General features: G+C 45.1%; 1 protein-coding gene across 1 annotated transcript in view; it reads right to left on the bottom strand.

Moving 5' to 3' along the window:
• atp8a2 (ATPase phospholipid transporting 8A2) overlaps nt 1–14,445 on the bottom strand; it is a 57,779-nt gene that overhangs the window by 19,388 nt on the left and 23,946 nt on the right. Inside the window, exons 18-24 of the mRNA XM_034229660.1 lie at nt 13,896–14,084; nt 13,770–13,819; nt 13,621–13,690; nt 13,444–13,528; nt 13,140–13,279; nt 3,118–3,256; nt 2,491–2,555 (exon numbers count right to left, since the gene is read on the bottom strand). Coding sequence (XP_034085551.1) covers nt 2,491–2,555; nt 3,118–3,256; nt 13,140–13,279; nt 13,444–13,528; nt 13,621–13,690; nt 13,770–13,819; nt 13,896–14,084 — 738 coding nt within the window. The remainder of the gene's footprint in view (nt 1–2,490; nt 2,556–3,117; nt 3,257–13,139; nt 13,280–13,443; nt 13,529–13,620; nt 13,691–13,769; nt 13,820–13,895; nt 14,085–14,445) is intronic.

Raw genomic sequence — 14,445 nt, 5'->3', positions numbered from 1 at the left:
ATGTTTCATGTCAACCAGCTGTCTCTCTCAACTCTGCTGTCTCTGTGCACCATATAGAGTTGTGTCAGTACAACTATTTTACAAAACGTCTCATGAGTGATAATGACCCTGAGATTTCAAAAGCTTGCTCAAGGACACATCAGCAGGGTGCATGTTTGCCATTTCTGTGTACTGAGGCCAGCTGAAAGATGGATTCCTGAGTGAACCGAGTTGTTTTGAGTTGCTGCTAAATGAGTATTAAATGGAACGTCTGCATTTTGCATAAGGACATTTTAAAGGGGCCCTATTTTGTTAACTTTCAGGTTCATATTAGTAAGTGTCTCTACTGTGACATGTCTCCATGCTTTAATGTTCAAAAAGCTCTCTATTTTTCTCCTACTACCCAGTCTGCTCTGATTGGATAGCTGGACGACTCTGTTGTGGGCTGGGAAAACACAAAAAAGCATAATAGGGCCTCTTTAATAAACTCAGCCACTCACTCACTATGCCCACCAGTTTTTTCTTTGTGTTTTCAGAGTATTTCTTTTTGGGACAGATTAGCGTCTATTGGTGAGTGACAGTGTACTCGGGTCGCCTGCTCTTATCACTAAGTAGTATTTGTTTGTACTGGAAGTCCCATCTAAAAAAACAGCAACTCTCAACAAAGGCCTTCTTTGCTACAGTACACCCTGACTCATTACATGTCATTCACCTGTAGACATATTTCAAATGAGAGGGGTTAGACATTTTTTCTGGCATGTTGGTGCAGAAAAAGACTTAAATGACAACAAGAACCTCTTGTCTTAAGTGCTATTGGATCTATCTCCATGTATGTGTAATCTCTGGGGAAGAATTTATCCAAGAACATAAGTATAACATTTCCTCTGACTGCAATTAAAGCCTATAGACAGGAATGTCAAATATGTCCAAGCAATAACGGCGGGGCATGAAAATGAAAGAAACTACTTTTTTTTTATTTGTCACCTGTTGGAGCTGAATGCTTCATGCTCTGACCCAGACCGTCGACCTGACTGTGAACTTTATAGTAGAAGTGTACTGTATGTGGTGGCTGCTAATAAAATCCTCCAAATCATATTAAGAATGATTCACTTATAGAGTGGTAACTGTATTAGCTTTACCCTCTTGTACTTATAACGTAGGCAGTTCTCAGGCTTAAGTTTCTATATTACCTTGACATTAAATGGTCACCCTGTGCGGCTCAGTTTACCCAGCGTCTAAGCGGCCTTGCATGCTGTCTGGCTCACTTTGAATCATGGGAATGCAAAATCCCATATGTTTTCTTTACTATAACTTGGAATAACTGAGAAAACAAAACTATAATAGGTAACTATAATAGGTGTGAAGTGGTGCAATTACATTTCAATTCCTGACCAAGATGAACATTTTCACACAGGATTCCACAATGCTATCCACATATAGGTTTCTAAAGATTGTGCTATATGACTAAAAAAAAAATCCCTCTTTGTGCCCACACACATCCATAAACAGACACACCAGTACACACACACACAGTTCCGACGCTTAAACTTTACGAGGCATAATCTCCCCGGTCTCGCGTATAAACAAACTCTGTAAAAGTGAACACACTGGAATTGTGTGTGTGTGTGTGTGTGTGTGTGTGTGTGTGTGTGTGTGTGTGTGTGTGTGTGTGTGTGTGTGTGTGTGTGTGTGTGTGTACACATGCTGTGGGTCATGGAGTGTGTGAAAGCGAGACAGACACAGAGACACATGACAGGAATCAGGCCATTTAGGTTAAGCAATCACACATGAAACCTGAATGTAAAGAACATGGAACTCGGGATTGAATCTAATGTACAGAGCTCAGACATCACTGTAAATAGCAACAAGAAATAATGAACATGTGAACACACATTTAGCTAGAAATAGGTTACATAGAGCAGGGATTTTCAACCAAATTGTCAGATTTCACTTAATCTGTCCAAAAAAATGATGCCTTAATAAGACCCAAAACGTCATCTCCATACAAAACAACTGTCACTTCAAAACAAGACTATTATTTATCTTCAACTGTTATGAGAAGGTGTCAGAGATCTCAAAGCTAGCTACTTCGGGTCTGAACTCGTAGCCAAATTCAGAGACTTGTCATTAAATGATCACAATATATATGATATTAGGCTACATGTGTCATTTAGTTATTTTATTTGGTTGTTGGTGTGATTATTTTAATATAAATAATGTACCGCAGCTCAAAAAGACTGAGATAGAGAGACAGAGACTGTGTGTTGAAAGCCAGGCACTGTATGTGAATGTGGAAGAAGATGTGATGCTTCACTACTCGTCTCTTTTCATCTCCAGAGGGACACCAGAGACTTTAATTACCCGCACCTGTGAGCACACAAAGAACCCCACCCACCAATCTGGCTGCGGACCACACCTTAGTTTCCACAGTAACCTGCTCAAAACCCTACTAACTCCTACCTGTACACACAACAAATCTCAATCCTGTACACAGAAATAATGTGTACTCACATCCAGAGAGTCCTCGTTGACGATGATGAGGGACATGCCGTGTGTAATCAGACGACAGGAGTAACCTGAGAGACGGATAGGTGGAGAATGGGGGGGAAGGGTGGGGGATTAGATTTAGTCAAAACCAAAACACAAGGGGGAGAAACTGGTCTCATGTATGACTGGATTTACACAGCTATCTGACTCCATTCAGCCTCCGGACTGTCTTATCTCTATTGTAGTGTGTTATGCATACTTCGACTCCATCATGCAGCGATCAGCAAAACAAACCTCTGAATATCAGGTTTAGGAAGCAGTTTGATTATAAAAGGTGTGGGAGAAATGACAATGCAGTTCAGAGGGTGTCCAGACTCTTTGTTTTTTTCTTTGTAGTTTTTGTGGACAAACTTGCACTGGCCCTTTTCACTTAGAGATTGGAGACATGTCTGGCATTTCACAGCCTACATAATGGTGGCTATTCTTCTCGCAGTGATTTCATTAACTCCACAATAAGAACAGTTTCCTCTACTGCAGGGACAAGGGGACTTCCAGTTAACAGCATCTCCACAGCTCTTACTTTCCATGAAGTTGTGGCACGAACGTCTTTCCTTTGATTCACATTTAGTCCATTAGGGATTATTTTCTCACCGATGTTGATGGCGGTCTCCTGTTTGTCTCCGGTGAGGACCCAGATCTTGATGTCGGCCTTCATCAGAGTGGCGATGGTCTCGGGAACGCCGGCCTGCAGACGGTCCTCTATGGCCGTGGCACCCAGCAGCAGTAAGTTCTGTTGGTGGAAAAAGATAAGAACAAAGAGATCATTTAAAAAAGGATAATATATACTTTATTGATCCTGTGACTGACTAACTAACTGACTGACTGACTAACGAACTAACTGACTAACTAACTGACTGACTAACTAACTGACTGACTGACTAACGAACTAACTGACAAACTAACTGGCTAACTGACTGACTGACTCACTAACTGACTGATTCACTAACTGACTGACTGACTGGCCAACTGACGAACTAACTAACTGACTAACTAACTGACTGACTAACTGACTGACTGACTGACGAACTAACTAACTGACTGACTGACTGACTGACTGACTGGCTAACTGACTGACTCACTAACTGACTGACTGACTGACTGACTAACTAACTGACTGACTGACTGACGAACTAACTAACTGACTGACTGACTGACTGACTGACTGGCTAACTGACTGACTCACTGACTGACTAACTAACTAACTGACTCACTGGCTAACTGACTGACTCACTAACTGACTGACTGACTGACGAACTAACTAACTGACTGACTGACTGACTGACTGACTGACTGGCTAACTGACTGACTCACTAACTGACTGACTGACTGACGAACTAACTAACTGACTGACTCACTAACTGACTGACTGACTGACTAACTAACTGACTGACTGACGAACTAACTAACTGACTGACTGACTGACTCACTGGCTAACTGACTGACTCACTAACTGACTGACTGACTGACGAACTAACTAACTGACTGACTGACTGACTGACTGACTAACTAACTGACTGACTGACGAACTAACTAACTAACTGACTGACTGACTGGCTAACTGACTGACTCACTAACTGACTGACTGACTGACGAACTAACTAACTGACTGACTGACTGACTGACGAACTAACTGACTGACTGACTGACTAACTAACTGACTGACTGACGAACTAACTAACTGACTGACTGACTGACTGACTAACTGGCTAACTGACTGACTCACTAACTGACTGACTGACTGACTAACTAACTGGCCAACTGACGAACTAACTAACTGACTAACTAACTGACTGACTGACTAACTGACTGACGAACTGACTGACTGACTGACTAACTGACTGACTAACTGACTGACGAACTGACTAACTGACTGACTGACTGACTGACTGACTAACTAACTGACTAACTGACTGACTGACTGACTAACTGACGAACTAACTAACCGGCCAACTGACGAACTAACTGACTGACTGACTAACTAACTGACAAACTAACTGACTAACTGACTTACTGACTAACTGACTGACTGACTGACTAACTGGCCAACTGACGAACTAACTAACTGACTAACTAACTAACTGACTGACTCACTAACTGACTGACTCACTAACTGACTAACTGACTGACTCACTAACTGACTGACTCACTAACTGACTAACTGACAAACTAACTAACTAACTGACTAACTAACTGACTGACTCACTAACTGACTAACTGACTGACTAACTAACTGACTAACTAACTAACTGACTGACTCACTAACTGACTGACTCACTAACTGACAAACTAACTAACTAACTGACTAACTAACTGACTGACTCACTAACTGACTGACTAACTAACTGACAAACTAACTGACGAACTAACTAACTGACTCACTAACTGACTGACTAACTAACTGACAAACTAACTGACTAACTGACTTACTGACTAACTGACTGACTGACTGACTAACTGGCCAACTGACGAACTAACTAACTGACTAACTAACTAACTGACTGACTCACTAACTGACAAACTAACTAACTAACTGACTAACTAACTGACTGACTCACTAACTGACAAACTAACTAACTAACTGACTAACTAACTGACTGACTCACTAACTGACAAACTAACTAACTAACTGACTGACTCACTAACTGACTGACTGACTGACTCACTAACTGACTCACTAACTAACTGACTCGCTAACTGACTGACTAACTAACTAACTGACTAACTAACTGGCTAACTGACTGATTAACTAACTGACTCACTAACTGACTAACTGACTTACTGAATAACTAAGCCGCAGAGTGAGCATGGGAGCGAGGTACCTATTAGAATCTGGTGCTAGTTGACTGACTGACTAACTGACTGACTGACTCACTAACTAACTGAGTAACTGACTAACTGACTAACTGACAAACGAACTGACTAACTAACTGACTGGCTAACTGACGAACTAACTAACTGGCTAACTGACTGTCAGTGAGTCAGTCAGTCAGTCAGTCAGTCAGTCAGTCAGTTAGTCAGTCATTTAGTCAGTCAGTTAGTCAGTTAGTCAGTCAGTCAGTTAGTTAGTGAGTCAGTCATTTAGTCAGTTAGTCAAACTAACTGACTAAATGACTGACTGACTAACTGAGTAACTGACTAACTGACAAACTAACTGACTAACAAACTGACTGACTAACTGACTAACAAACTGACTGACTGACTGACTGACTAACTGACTGACTAACTGACTAACTAACTGACTAACAAACTGACTGACTCACTGACTGACTGACTGACTGACTAACTGACTGACTAACTAACTGACTGACTCACTGACTGACTGACTAACTGACTGACTCACTAACTGACTAACTAACTGACTGACTCACTGACTGACTGACTGACTGACTCACTGACTGACTGACTAACTGACTGACTAACTAACTGACTGACTCACTGACTGACTGACTAACTGACTGACTCACTAACTGACTAACTGACTGTCAGTTAGTCAGTCATTTAGTCAGTTAGTCAAACTAACTGACTAAATGACTGACTGACTAACTGAGTAACTGACTAACTGACAAACTAACTGACTAACAAACTGACTAACTAACTGACTAACAAACTGACTGACTCACTGACTGACTGACTGACTGACTGACTAACTGACTGACTAACTGACTGACTGACTCACTGACTAACTGACTGACTCACTAACTGACTAACTGACTGTCAGTTAGTCAGTCATTTAGTCAGTTAGTCAAACTAACTGACTAAATGACTGACTGACTAACTGAGTAACTGACTAACTGACAAACTAACTGACTAACAAACTGACTGACTGACTGACTGACTAACTGACTGACTAACTGACTAACTAACTGACTAACAAACTGACTGACTCACTGACTGACTGACAAACTAACTGACTAACTAACTGACTGACTCACTGACTGACTGACTGACTGACTAACTGACTGACTCACTGACTGACTGACTAACTGACTGACTGACTAACTGACTAACTAAGGGTGGGAGGGAAAACACATTTTTGACCGTTGGTACTCATCCTAATTTTCGGCCTTGATGTAACAATATTCATAATTAAGTAAATGTAACACCCTTTTCACCCCGGTTACACTTTTCATTAGCCCTGTACGATGGGCGCTGTAAGTGATGAAAATGGGGGATGTTGGCTTATCTGGCGCCCGCAGCTCACAGCCAAAGTGCGAGTGAGCGTTGGAGCGAGGTACCTGCGCTGTTGTTATTAGAATCTGGTGCTAGCTGCTCTAACGGATATAAGAAGAAGATGTTTTTACAACAAAGGTAGAGGGGAGCTCTCTCCAGTCAGACTGAGAGGCTGATAACTACAGCTCAGTGAGGTAAAGGACTCTTGAGTGTTTAGATAGTTCACTTTAGTCTAAGTTGTCTCAGTGGGTCTCAAACGTTTTGATCAAAATGTATGTAAACACATATTTCCAAGGCACTCCTTTATAATTATTGGGATAAATAAAAACAGGTTTGAAATCATTTCAATGTATACTATAGGACAGTAAACCAAAAATATCGTTTAAAACTGTAGATAAAAAAAAAAATGCATAAATCAATGTTAACTAGGTAAAATAAGATATGAATGAACAACAAAACCTCTCTGAAGAACCAGCACCTTACCGTGGTAGAGAGGTTTGTGTGCCCTGATGAACCTGGGGGCTGTGTTGTCTGGAACCTTGTGTTCCTGGTAGGGTTTCCCATGGCAAATTGGTCTCAGGCAAGGGGCCAGACTAAGATTGGTTCAAAAGACCTCATGAAAGACGATACAAGAAGTGAGGATACCCGGCCCGGAGGAAGCCCGGGGTCCCCTTCTGGAGCCAGGCCCAGAAGGAGGACTCGTCGGCGAGCGTCTGGTGGCCGGGCTTGCCACGGAGCCCGGCCGGGCCCAGCCCGAAAAGGCAACGTGGGCAACACCTCCGCTTCTCCGTCCCGCGGGCCCACCACCTACGGGAAACATCAATGGGGTCGGGTGCGCTGCCAGAAGGGTGGCAGTGAAAGCGGAGGGTCTCGACGGACCAGACCCGGGCGACAGAAGCTGGCTTTGGGGACGTGGAACGTCACCTCTCTGGGGGGGAAGGAGCCGGAGCTTGTGCGGGAGGTGGAGCGTTACCAGTTGGATCTGGTTGGGCTCACCTCTACGCACAGCGTCGGCTCTGGAACCTTACTTCTGGATAGGGGTTGGACTCTATTCTTCTCCGGAGTTGCTCAAGGTGTGAGGCGCCGGGCGGGTGTGGGGATACTCACAAGTCCCCGGTTAGGTGCTTCGTTGTTGGAGTTTACCCCAGTGGACGAGAGGGTCGCCTCCCTACGCCTGCGGGTTATGGGGGGGAAAACTCTGACTGTTGTGTGTGCTTATGCACCCAACAGCAGTTCAGAGTATACGGCCTTCTTGGAGACCCTGGAAAGAGTCCTGTATGGGGCTCCTGAAGGGGACTCTTTAATCTTGCTGGGAGACTTCAACGCACATGTGGGCAATGATGGAGACACTTGGAGGGGCGTGATTGGGAGGAACGGCCCCCCTGATCTGAACCGGAGTGGTGGTTTGTTACTGGACTTCTGTGCTAGTCATGGATTGGCCATAACAAACACCATGTTCGAACATAAGGATGCTCATAAGTGTACGTGGGTACCAGAGCACCCTAGGCAGAAGGTCCATGATCGATTTCGTTATCGTATCATCGGACCTGAGGCCGTATGTTTTGGACACTCGGGTAAAGAGAGGGGCGGAGTTGTCAACTGATCACCATCTGGTGGTGAGTTGGGTCGAGTGGCGGGGGAAGCCTCTGGATAGACCTGGTAAGCCCAAACGTGTAGTTCGGGTGAACTGGGAACGTCTGGAGGAGGCCCAAGTTCAGGAGGCCTTCAACTCACACCTCCGGCGGAGCTTTTCGGGCATTCCTGTGGAGGTTGGGGACATTGAACCAGAGTGGTCGGTGTTCAAAGCCTCTATTGCCGAAGCCGCGGCGGGGAGCTGTGGTCTCAAGGTCCTAGGTGCCTCAAGGGGCGGTAACCCTCGAACCTCCTGGTGGACACCGGTGGTCAGGGAAGCCGTCCGACTGAAGAAGGAGGCCTTCAGGGATTTGTTATCCCGGGGGACTCCCGAGGCAGTTGCAAGGTACCGACAGGCCCGAAGGGCAGCAGCCTCATCCGTGGCCGAGGCAAAGCAGCGGGTGTGGGAGAAGTTCGGAGAAGACATGGAGAAGGACTTTCGGGCGGCACCAAAGTTGTTCTGGAAAACTGTCCGACACCTCAGGAGGGGGGAAGCAGGGAACCATCCAAGCTGTGTACAGTAAGGATGGGACGTTGTTGACCTCAACTGATGGAGTGTTAGGGCGTTGGAAGGAACACTTTGAGGAACTCCTGAACCCGACAACTCCGCCCTCTATGTTAGAGGCAGAGCTGGAGTATGACGGGGGATCAACACCAATCTCCCGGGGGGAGGTCACTGAGGTCGTCAAACAACTCCACAGTGGCAAAGCCCCGGGGGTGGATGAGATCCGCCCGGAAATGCTGAAGGCTCTGGGTGTTGAGGGACTGTCATGGTTGACACGTCTCATCAACGTTGCGTGGAAGTCGGAAACAGTACCGAAGGAGTGGCAGACCGGGGTGGTGGTTCCCCTATTTAAAAAGGGGGATCAGAGGGTGTGTGCCAATTACAGAGGCATCACACTACTCAGCCTCCCCGGGAAAGTTTACTCTAAGGTACTCGAAAGGAGGGTCAGGCCGATTGTCGAACCTCAGATTGAGGAGGAACAATGCGGATTCCGTCCTGGTCGTGGAACGACGGATCAGCTTTTTACTCTCGCAAGGATCCTGGAGGGGGCCTGGGAGTACGCTTATCCGGTCTACATGTGTTTTGTAGACTTGGAGAAGGCGTATGACCGAGTTCCCAGGGAGTTACTGTGGGAGGTGCTGCGGGAGTATGGGGTGAGGGGGTCTCTACTCAGGGCCATCCAATCTCTGTACTCCCAAAGCGAGAGCTGTGTCCGGGTCCTCGGCAGTAAGTCGGACCCATTTCCGGTGAGGGTTGGCCTCCGCCAGGGCTGCGCTTTGTCACCAATCCTGTTTGTAATATACATGGATCGGATTTCGAGGCGTAGTCATGGGGGAGGGGGTCTGCAGTTCGGTGGACTAAGGATTGCACCACTGCTTTTTGCAGATGATGTGGTTCTAATGGCTTCATCGGTCTGCGACCTTCAGCACTCACTGGATCGGTTCGCAACCGAGTGTGAAGCGGCTGGGATGAGGATCAGCACCTCCAAATCTGAGGCCATGGTTCTCAGCAGGAAACCGATGGACTGTCCACTCCAGGTAGGGTATGAGTCCTTACCCCAAGTGAAGGAGTTCAAGTATCTCGGGGTCTTGTTCTCGAGTGAGGGAACAATGGAGCGTGAGATGGGCCGGAGAATCGGAGCAGCGGGAGCGGTACTGCAGTCGCTTTACCGCACCGTTGTGACGAAAAGGGAGCTGAGCCAGAAGGCAAAGCTCTCGGTCTTCCGGGCCATTTTCGTTCCTACCCTCACCTATGGTCATGAAGGATGGGTCATGACCGAAAGAACGAGATCGCGGATACAAGCGGCCGAGATGGGTTTTCTCCGCAGGGTGGCTGGTGTCTCCCTTAGGGATAAGGTGAGAAGTTCGGTCATCAGGGAGGGACTCGGAGTTGAGCCGCTCCTCCTTCGCGTCGAAAGGAGCCAGTTGAGGTGGTTCGGGCACCTAGTTAGGATGCCACCTGGGCGCCTCCCTAGGGAGGTGTTCCAGGCACGTCCAGCTGGGACGAGACCAAGGGGTAGACCTAGGACCAGGTGGAGGGATTATATCTCTTCGCTGGCCTGGGAGCGCCTTGGGATCCCCCAGTCAGAGCTGGTTGATGTCGCCAGGGAAAGAAAGTTTGGGGCTCTCTGCTGGAACTGCTACCCCCGCGACCCGACCACGGATAAGCGGGAGAAGATGGATGGATGGATGGATGAACAACAAAAATAAAATAAGTTAAATGTATTTGTTATTGGCTATGGTAGGTTATTGGCAGAGTTGGGTGTAACGCGTTACTGTAATAATATGACTTTTGTCGGTAACGGAGTAGTGTAACGCGTTACTTTTATAATTTAGTAATCACACTACAATTACTAACATTGCCCCGACACGCGTTACTTCGTTACTTTTATAAAATAATCACACTCACTGACAGACTAGAGGGGTTTCCGCCGCAGGTTTATATACACGTAGGCCTATGTAATCTGCGCGACTTGCGAGACCACATCTCCACGTGCAGTGCTGCATAAATATGGCTGAGTCTTTTCATCTGTAAACTCCCTCAACGCGTCGCTCGCTCTCTTTTGTTGATCGCCCTCTCACGGGTGAACAGTTCAATGTCCCGCTTCATTGTAGGAATTCTGTCTCTACCACTTTAGTTTGACCATCTCTGTTACTAAGTTATGGAATACTAAATACTTAAGTAATTAGATACCTTACCGTTATGCGCTCATAAAGAATGATAAGAATAATGCGTCTTGAACTGGTTTCATTAATTAGTGTCTTGACGTTTCACAGACTGTTAGCTTGTTGTGTAGCTGGTAGCCTATTTTAGAGCATATACAAAGAAAGACTTGTGTTATGTCTTCCTTAATGCAATAGTAATTGGGGGGCAAGTGGAGTCTCGCAGAGGCAAAACTGTGGCGCGCACACTGTAGGTGCACCGCAGTCTGCGTGATCTGCCAGTAGGGGCGGGCCGGCCCTGCGAGTAAAGTAACGAGTAAAGTAACGAGTTACTTTATGCAGAGAGTAACGAAGTAGTGTAATATATTACTTTTTTTTAAAGTAATATGTAATATGTAATATATTACTTTTTTTTAGTAACGACCCCATCTCTGGTTATTGGTTATGTTCACATACTTATTTGATTATTAAAATGTTAACTAGGGATGGGTATCGAGCCCCGGTATTAAACGGGCTCGGGGGCTGAATTATTAAAGACCGTGGTACCGTTAAGCTCCGACGTTAGCGGTCTTTTTATCGGTACTGGAGACATGTAAAAAATATATGTCATCTGTATTATTGCTACACAAACATTATATTGCAGTTTTAGTGTCGCCAACTCCGTTTCTAACATGCAAAAAGACTGCAAAATGCGTCTATGATTCGCCAGCTAAAATCTTGCCGAGGGCAGCAAATTGTCTAGAGCCGGCCCTGGTCACAGCAGCACTTAGAAAAGACATTGCACATTAATTAAAAGTAAAGCTGTGAGTTTCTCTCTATTTTGATAGAGGCTAAAAATGGCACAGAATAAGTGAGTTAAAATAAATCATATTTAGGATTTGTCCCGGTATGTGAGGGCTCATCATCCATATCTAGTTAGAGGACGAGCCCCATGCCAGCGAGTTCGGTTGGTACAGCAGCTCTGTACCAGCTGTGTCTTTGTGCCAAGAAGTAACCCATTACCTACCCCCCCCCCCCCCCTACTTTAATTTGTTCAGCATTTAAATGCATGTGTACCCTCATTAGACACACTCGGACGCTCACACAGACACACAAGTTAACACTGCAGTGTTGTTGACTTCAGTTTTATGGGGCTTTTGGCAGCCTGGTGCAGGTAATTACCCTTGTGGTCTCCCAGTCTGAGCCCCCACCCCCCCCCCTCCTCCTGCTTCCTCTTTTCTTCCCTCTTCACTTACTTCTCTCACCTAGACCCTTAACTCTAAATCCTGGGTTTTACCACCTATAAGTACAACCTCAGAAAAACCCTATTGTTCTGAAACATCTGTATTATTTGTTGTCACGTATTCCCCACTTAGTGCTATATTTCTTGTAAACAAGATACATACGTCAATACAAGATGACCAGTAAATAAACACCAGCATCTGTCTTTGCAATCTGCTTTAAAGTCAATATAGTTAATACTTAGAGACATCTAATTGTGTATTGCAATGTACAGATTAGTAATGAATGAGTATCATGTTTCTATCAGTGTAGGAATCAATGGAGCCACTCTGCCCCCTGCTGGATAACATCAGGGTCTATGCAGGAGTCCTGAAGTCAAATGTAATACCTTTTAAGACCTTTTTTAAAGACCCTTTCCATACATTTTAAGACCTCATCGCCACTTTGAGTTTTAACCGGTTACATTGGCGACACACTTTACCTCACATTGACTATATACAGTATTGATTGTCCTTCCTCCTTGTCTTCCAACCATTTGGACGCAGACTTGCATTTCCCCATAACGATGTTGTTTAACAACCGGCGTAAACGGACCTTTGCGCGCTATCAAGCAGTGAGCGTGCGATGTCCTGTTCAGATGATGTCACATCCAACGGGATGCCATCAATAAACTACACAGAATCACACTACACACCTACGCAATGATTACATTCAGGCACACTGTAGAATACAACCTCTTTGGACCATTTATATACTTATTGAAAACAAGCTACAAAATGTAATACCTTGGAAAATGACTTTTTAATAGCCTTCATTTTCGCTAAATTGATTTATCAACTTTTAATACTTTTTAAGACCCTGCGGACACCCTGAACATGAAGTGTGTGTTTCAGAATATTCTGGTCTCTCGACGTCGTGTTTACCTTTTCCAGTAGTTCGTAACACTCCTCTAGTTTCTGAGCTCGGTCTTTCAGCACCGTGCTGATGATAGTGTATTCTTTCAGCCACTCCTGGTAAGCCTCTTCCTCCAGGTCCACATAGGCGAAGCACAGAGTCCTCAGACCTGGACGGATGGGACGAGGACAACATGATCAGTGGTGGGTTTAAGTAATGTCAAGTTTTGAAATTTGGAAGAAATAAGATCAGTTTGAAGACAAGGGATGGGATGATATAAGATTGCATAGCAGATGTTATGACTACTTTCTCCCACTCTCTAACTTGTCTTACCTTCAGTAGCAAACTCTTCCAGATGAGCCATAGTTAACTCTTTGTACTGGGATGCTTCAGTCAGACGCTCAAAAATGACATTATCCTGCAAAAACAAGACAAAACGCATTAATAAAAACAACATTTTTAAGACATTTAAAAACTGCTTTATTAAATGTTTAAAAGGAGATAACATACAGCTCCTTTGCAGTACAGCCTCAGCCTCCCGGTGGGGGTCCGGACCACCACAGACATGCGTTTGCGGTTACTGTGAAGGAAGCAGTGGCTTTAGAATCGAAACACAGAACAGTCTCATATCACAGAGTCATTTATTGACATATTATTACCTGGAGAACTCGAGCACGTTCAGCAGCTCATAGCTCATCTCCTTTCCTCTCTGGAATAAACAACAAACGGTCAGCTCTGGTGAAAAGCCGCTCATCCTTCATTGAAACACACAGACACACACTCACAGCCTCGATGATGACTGAACGCGGGGTTCTTGCTGTGAAGACGAAGCCCAGTCCTTTGGCTCCTTTGACCAGCGCTCCTTCATCTGGAGAAGACGCCTGGTAAATGATCCCGTTTTCCTCCCTCTCTGGGACCACCGTGTGGCACACTGCCATCACCGTCAGGAACTCACAGATCTGAGGGGACGTGGACTGAACACACAAACAGAGCGGACATAAGCATCCTCTAGTCTCTTTTGGGCAGGATAGATTTAATTTAAACGGGCCCGATTATGCTTTTTGGAATTGTCCCTCTTGTGGAGTCTATTTTTATATAACATTACAAGACTGATTCTTATTATTACATTATATGCTTATTGTGCTCATGAGATTGCTATGACTATAGAATAAATAGACACAATCACTAATCCCAGGTTCTGATGGGTTAGATGCCAACGAGGGGAATAGTCAGAAGAAAGTTTTAGCTTGCAATAGAAAGTAGCAGAAGCCAGATGCAGGCACTGTAGGAACAATGAGTTATTGAGGCTATGGCCTTGGCCGCCTGGGTTAGCTC

This window comes from Gymnodraco acuticeps, unplaced genomic scaffold (assembly GCF_902827175.1).
Source record: "Gymnodraco acuticeps unplaced genomic scaffold, fGymAcu1.1, whole genome shotgun sequence".
Taxonomy (NCBI): domain Eukaryota; kingdom Metazoa; phylum Chordata; class Actinopteri; order Perciformes; family Bathydraconidae; genus Gymnodraco; species Gymnodraco acuticeps.
The sequence above is the reverse complement of the archived record's forward strand: the minus strand, read 5'-3'. Positions and strand labels throughout refer to the sequence as shown.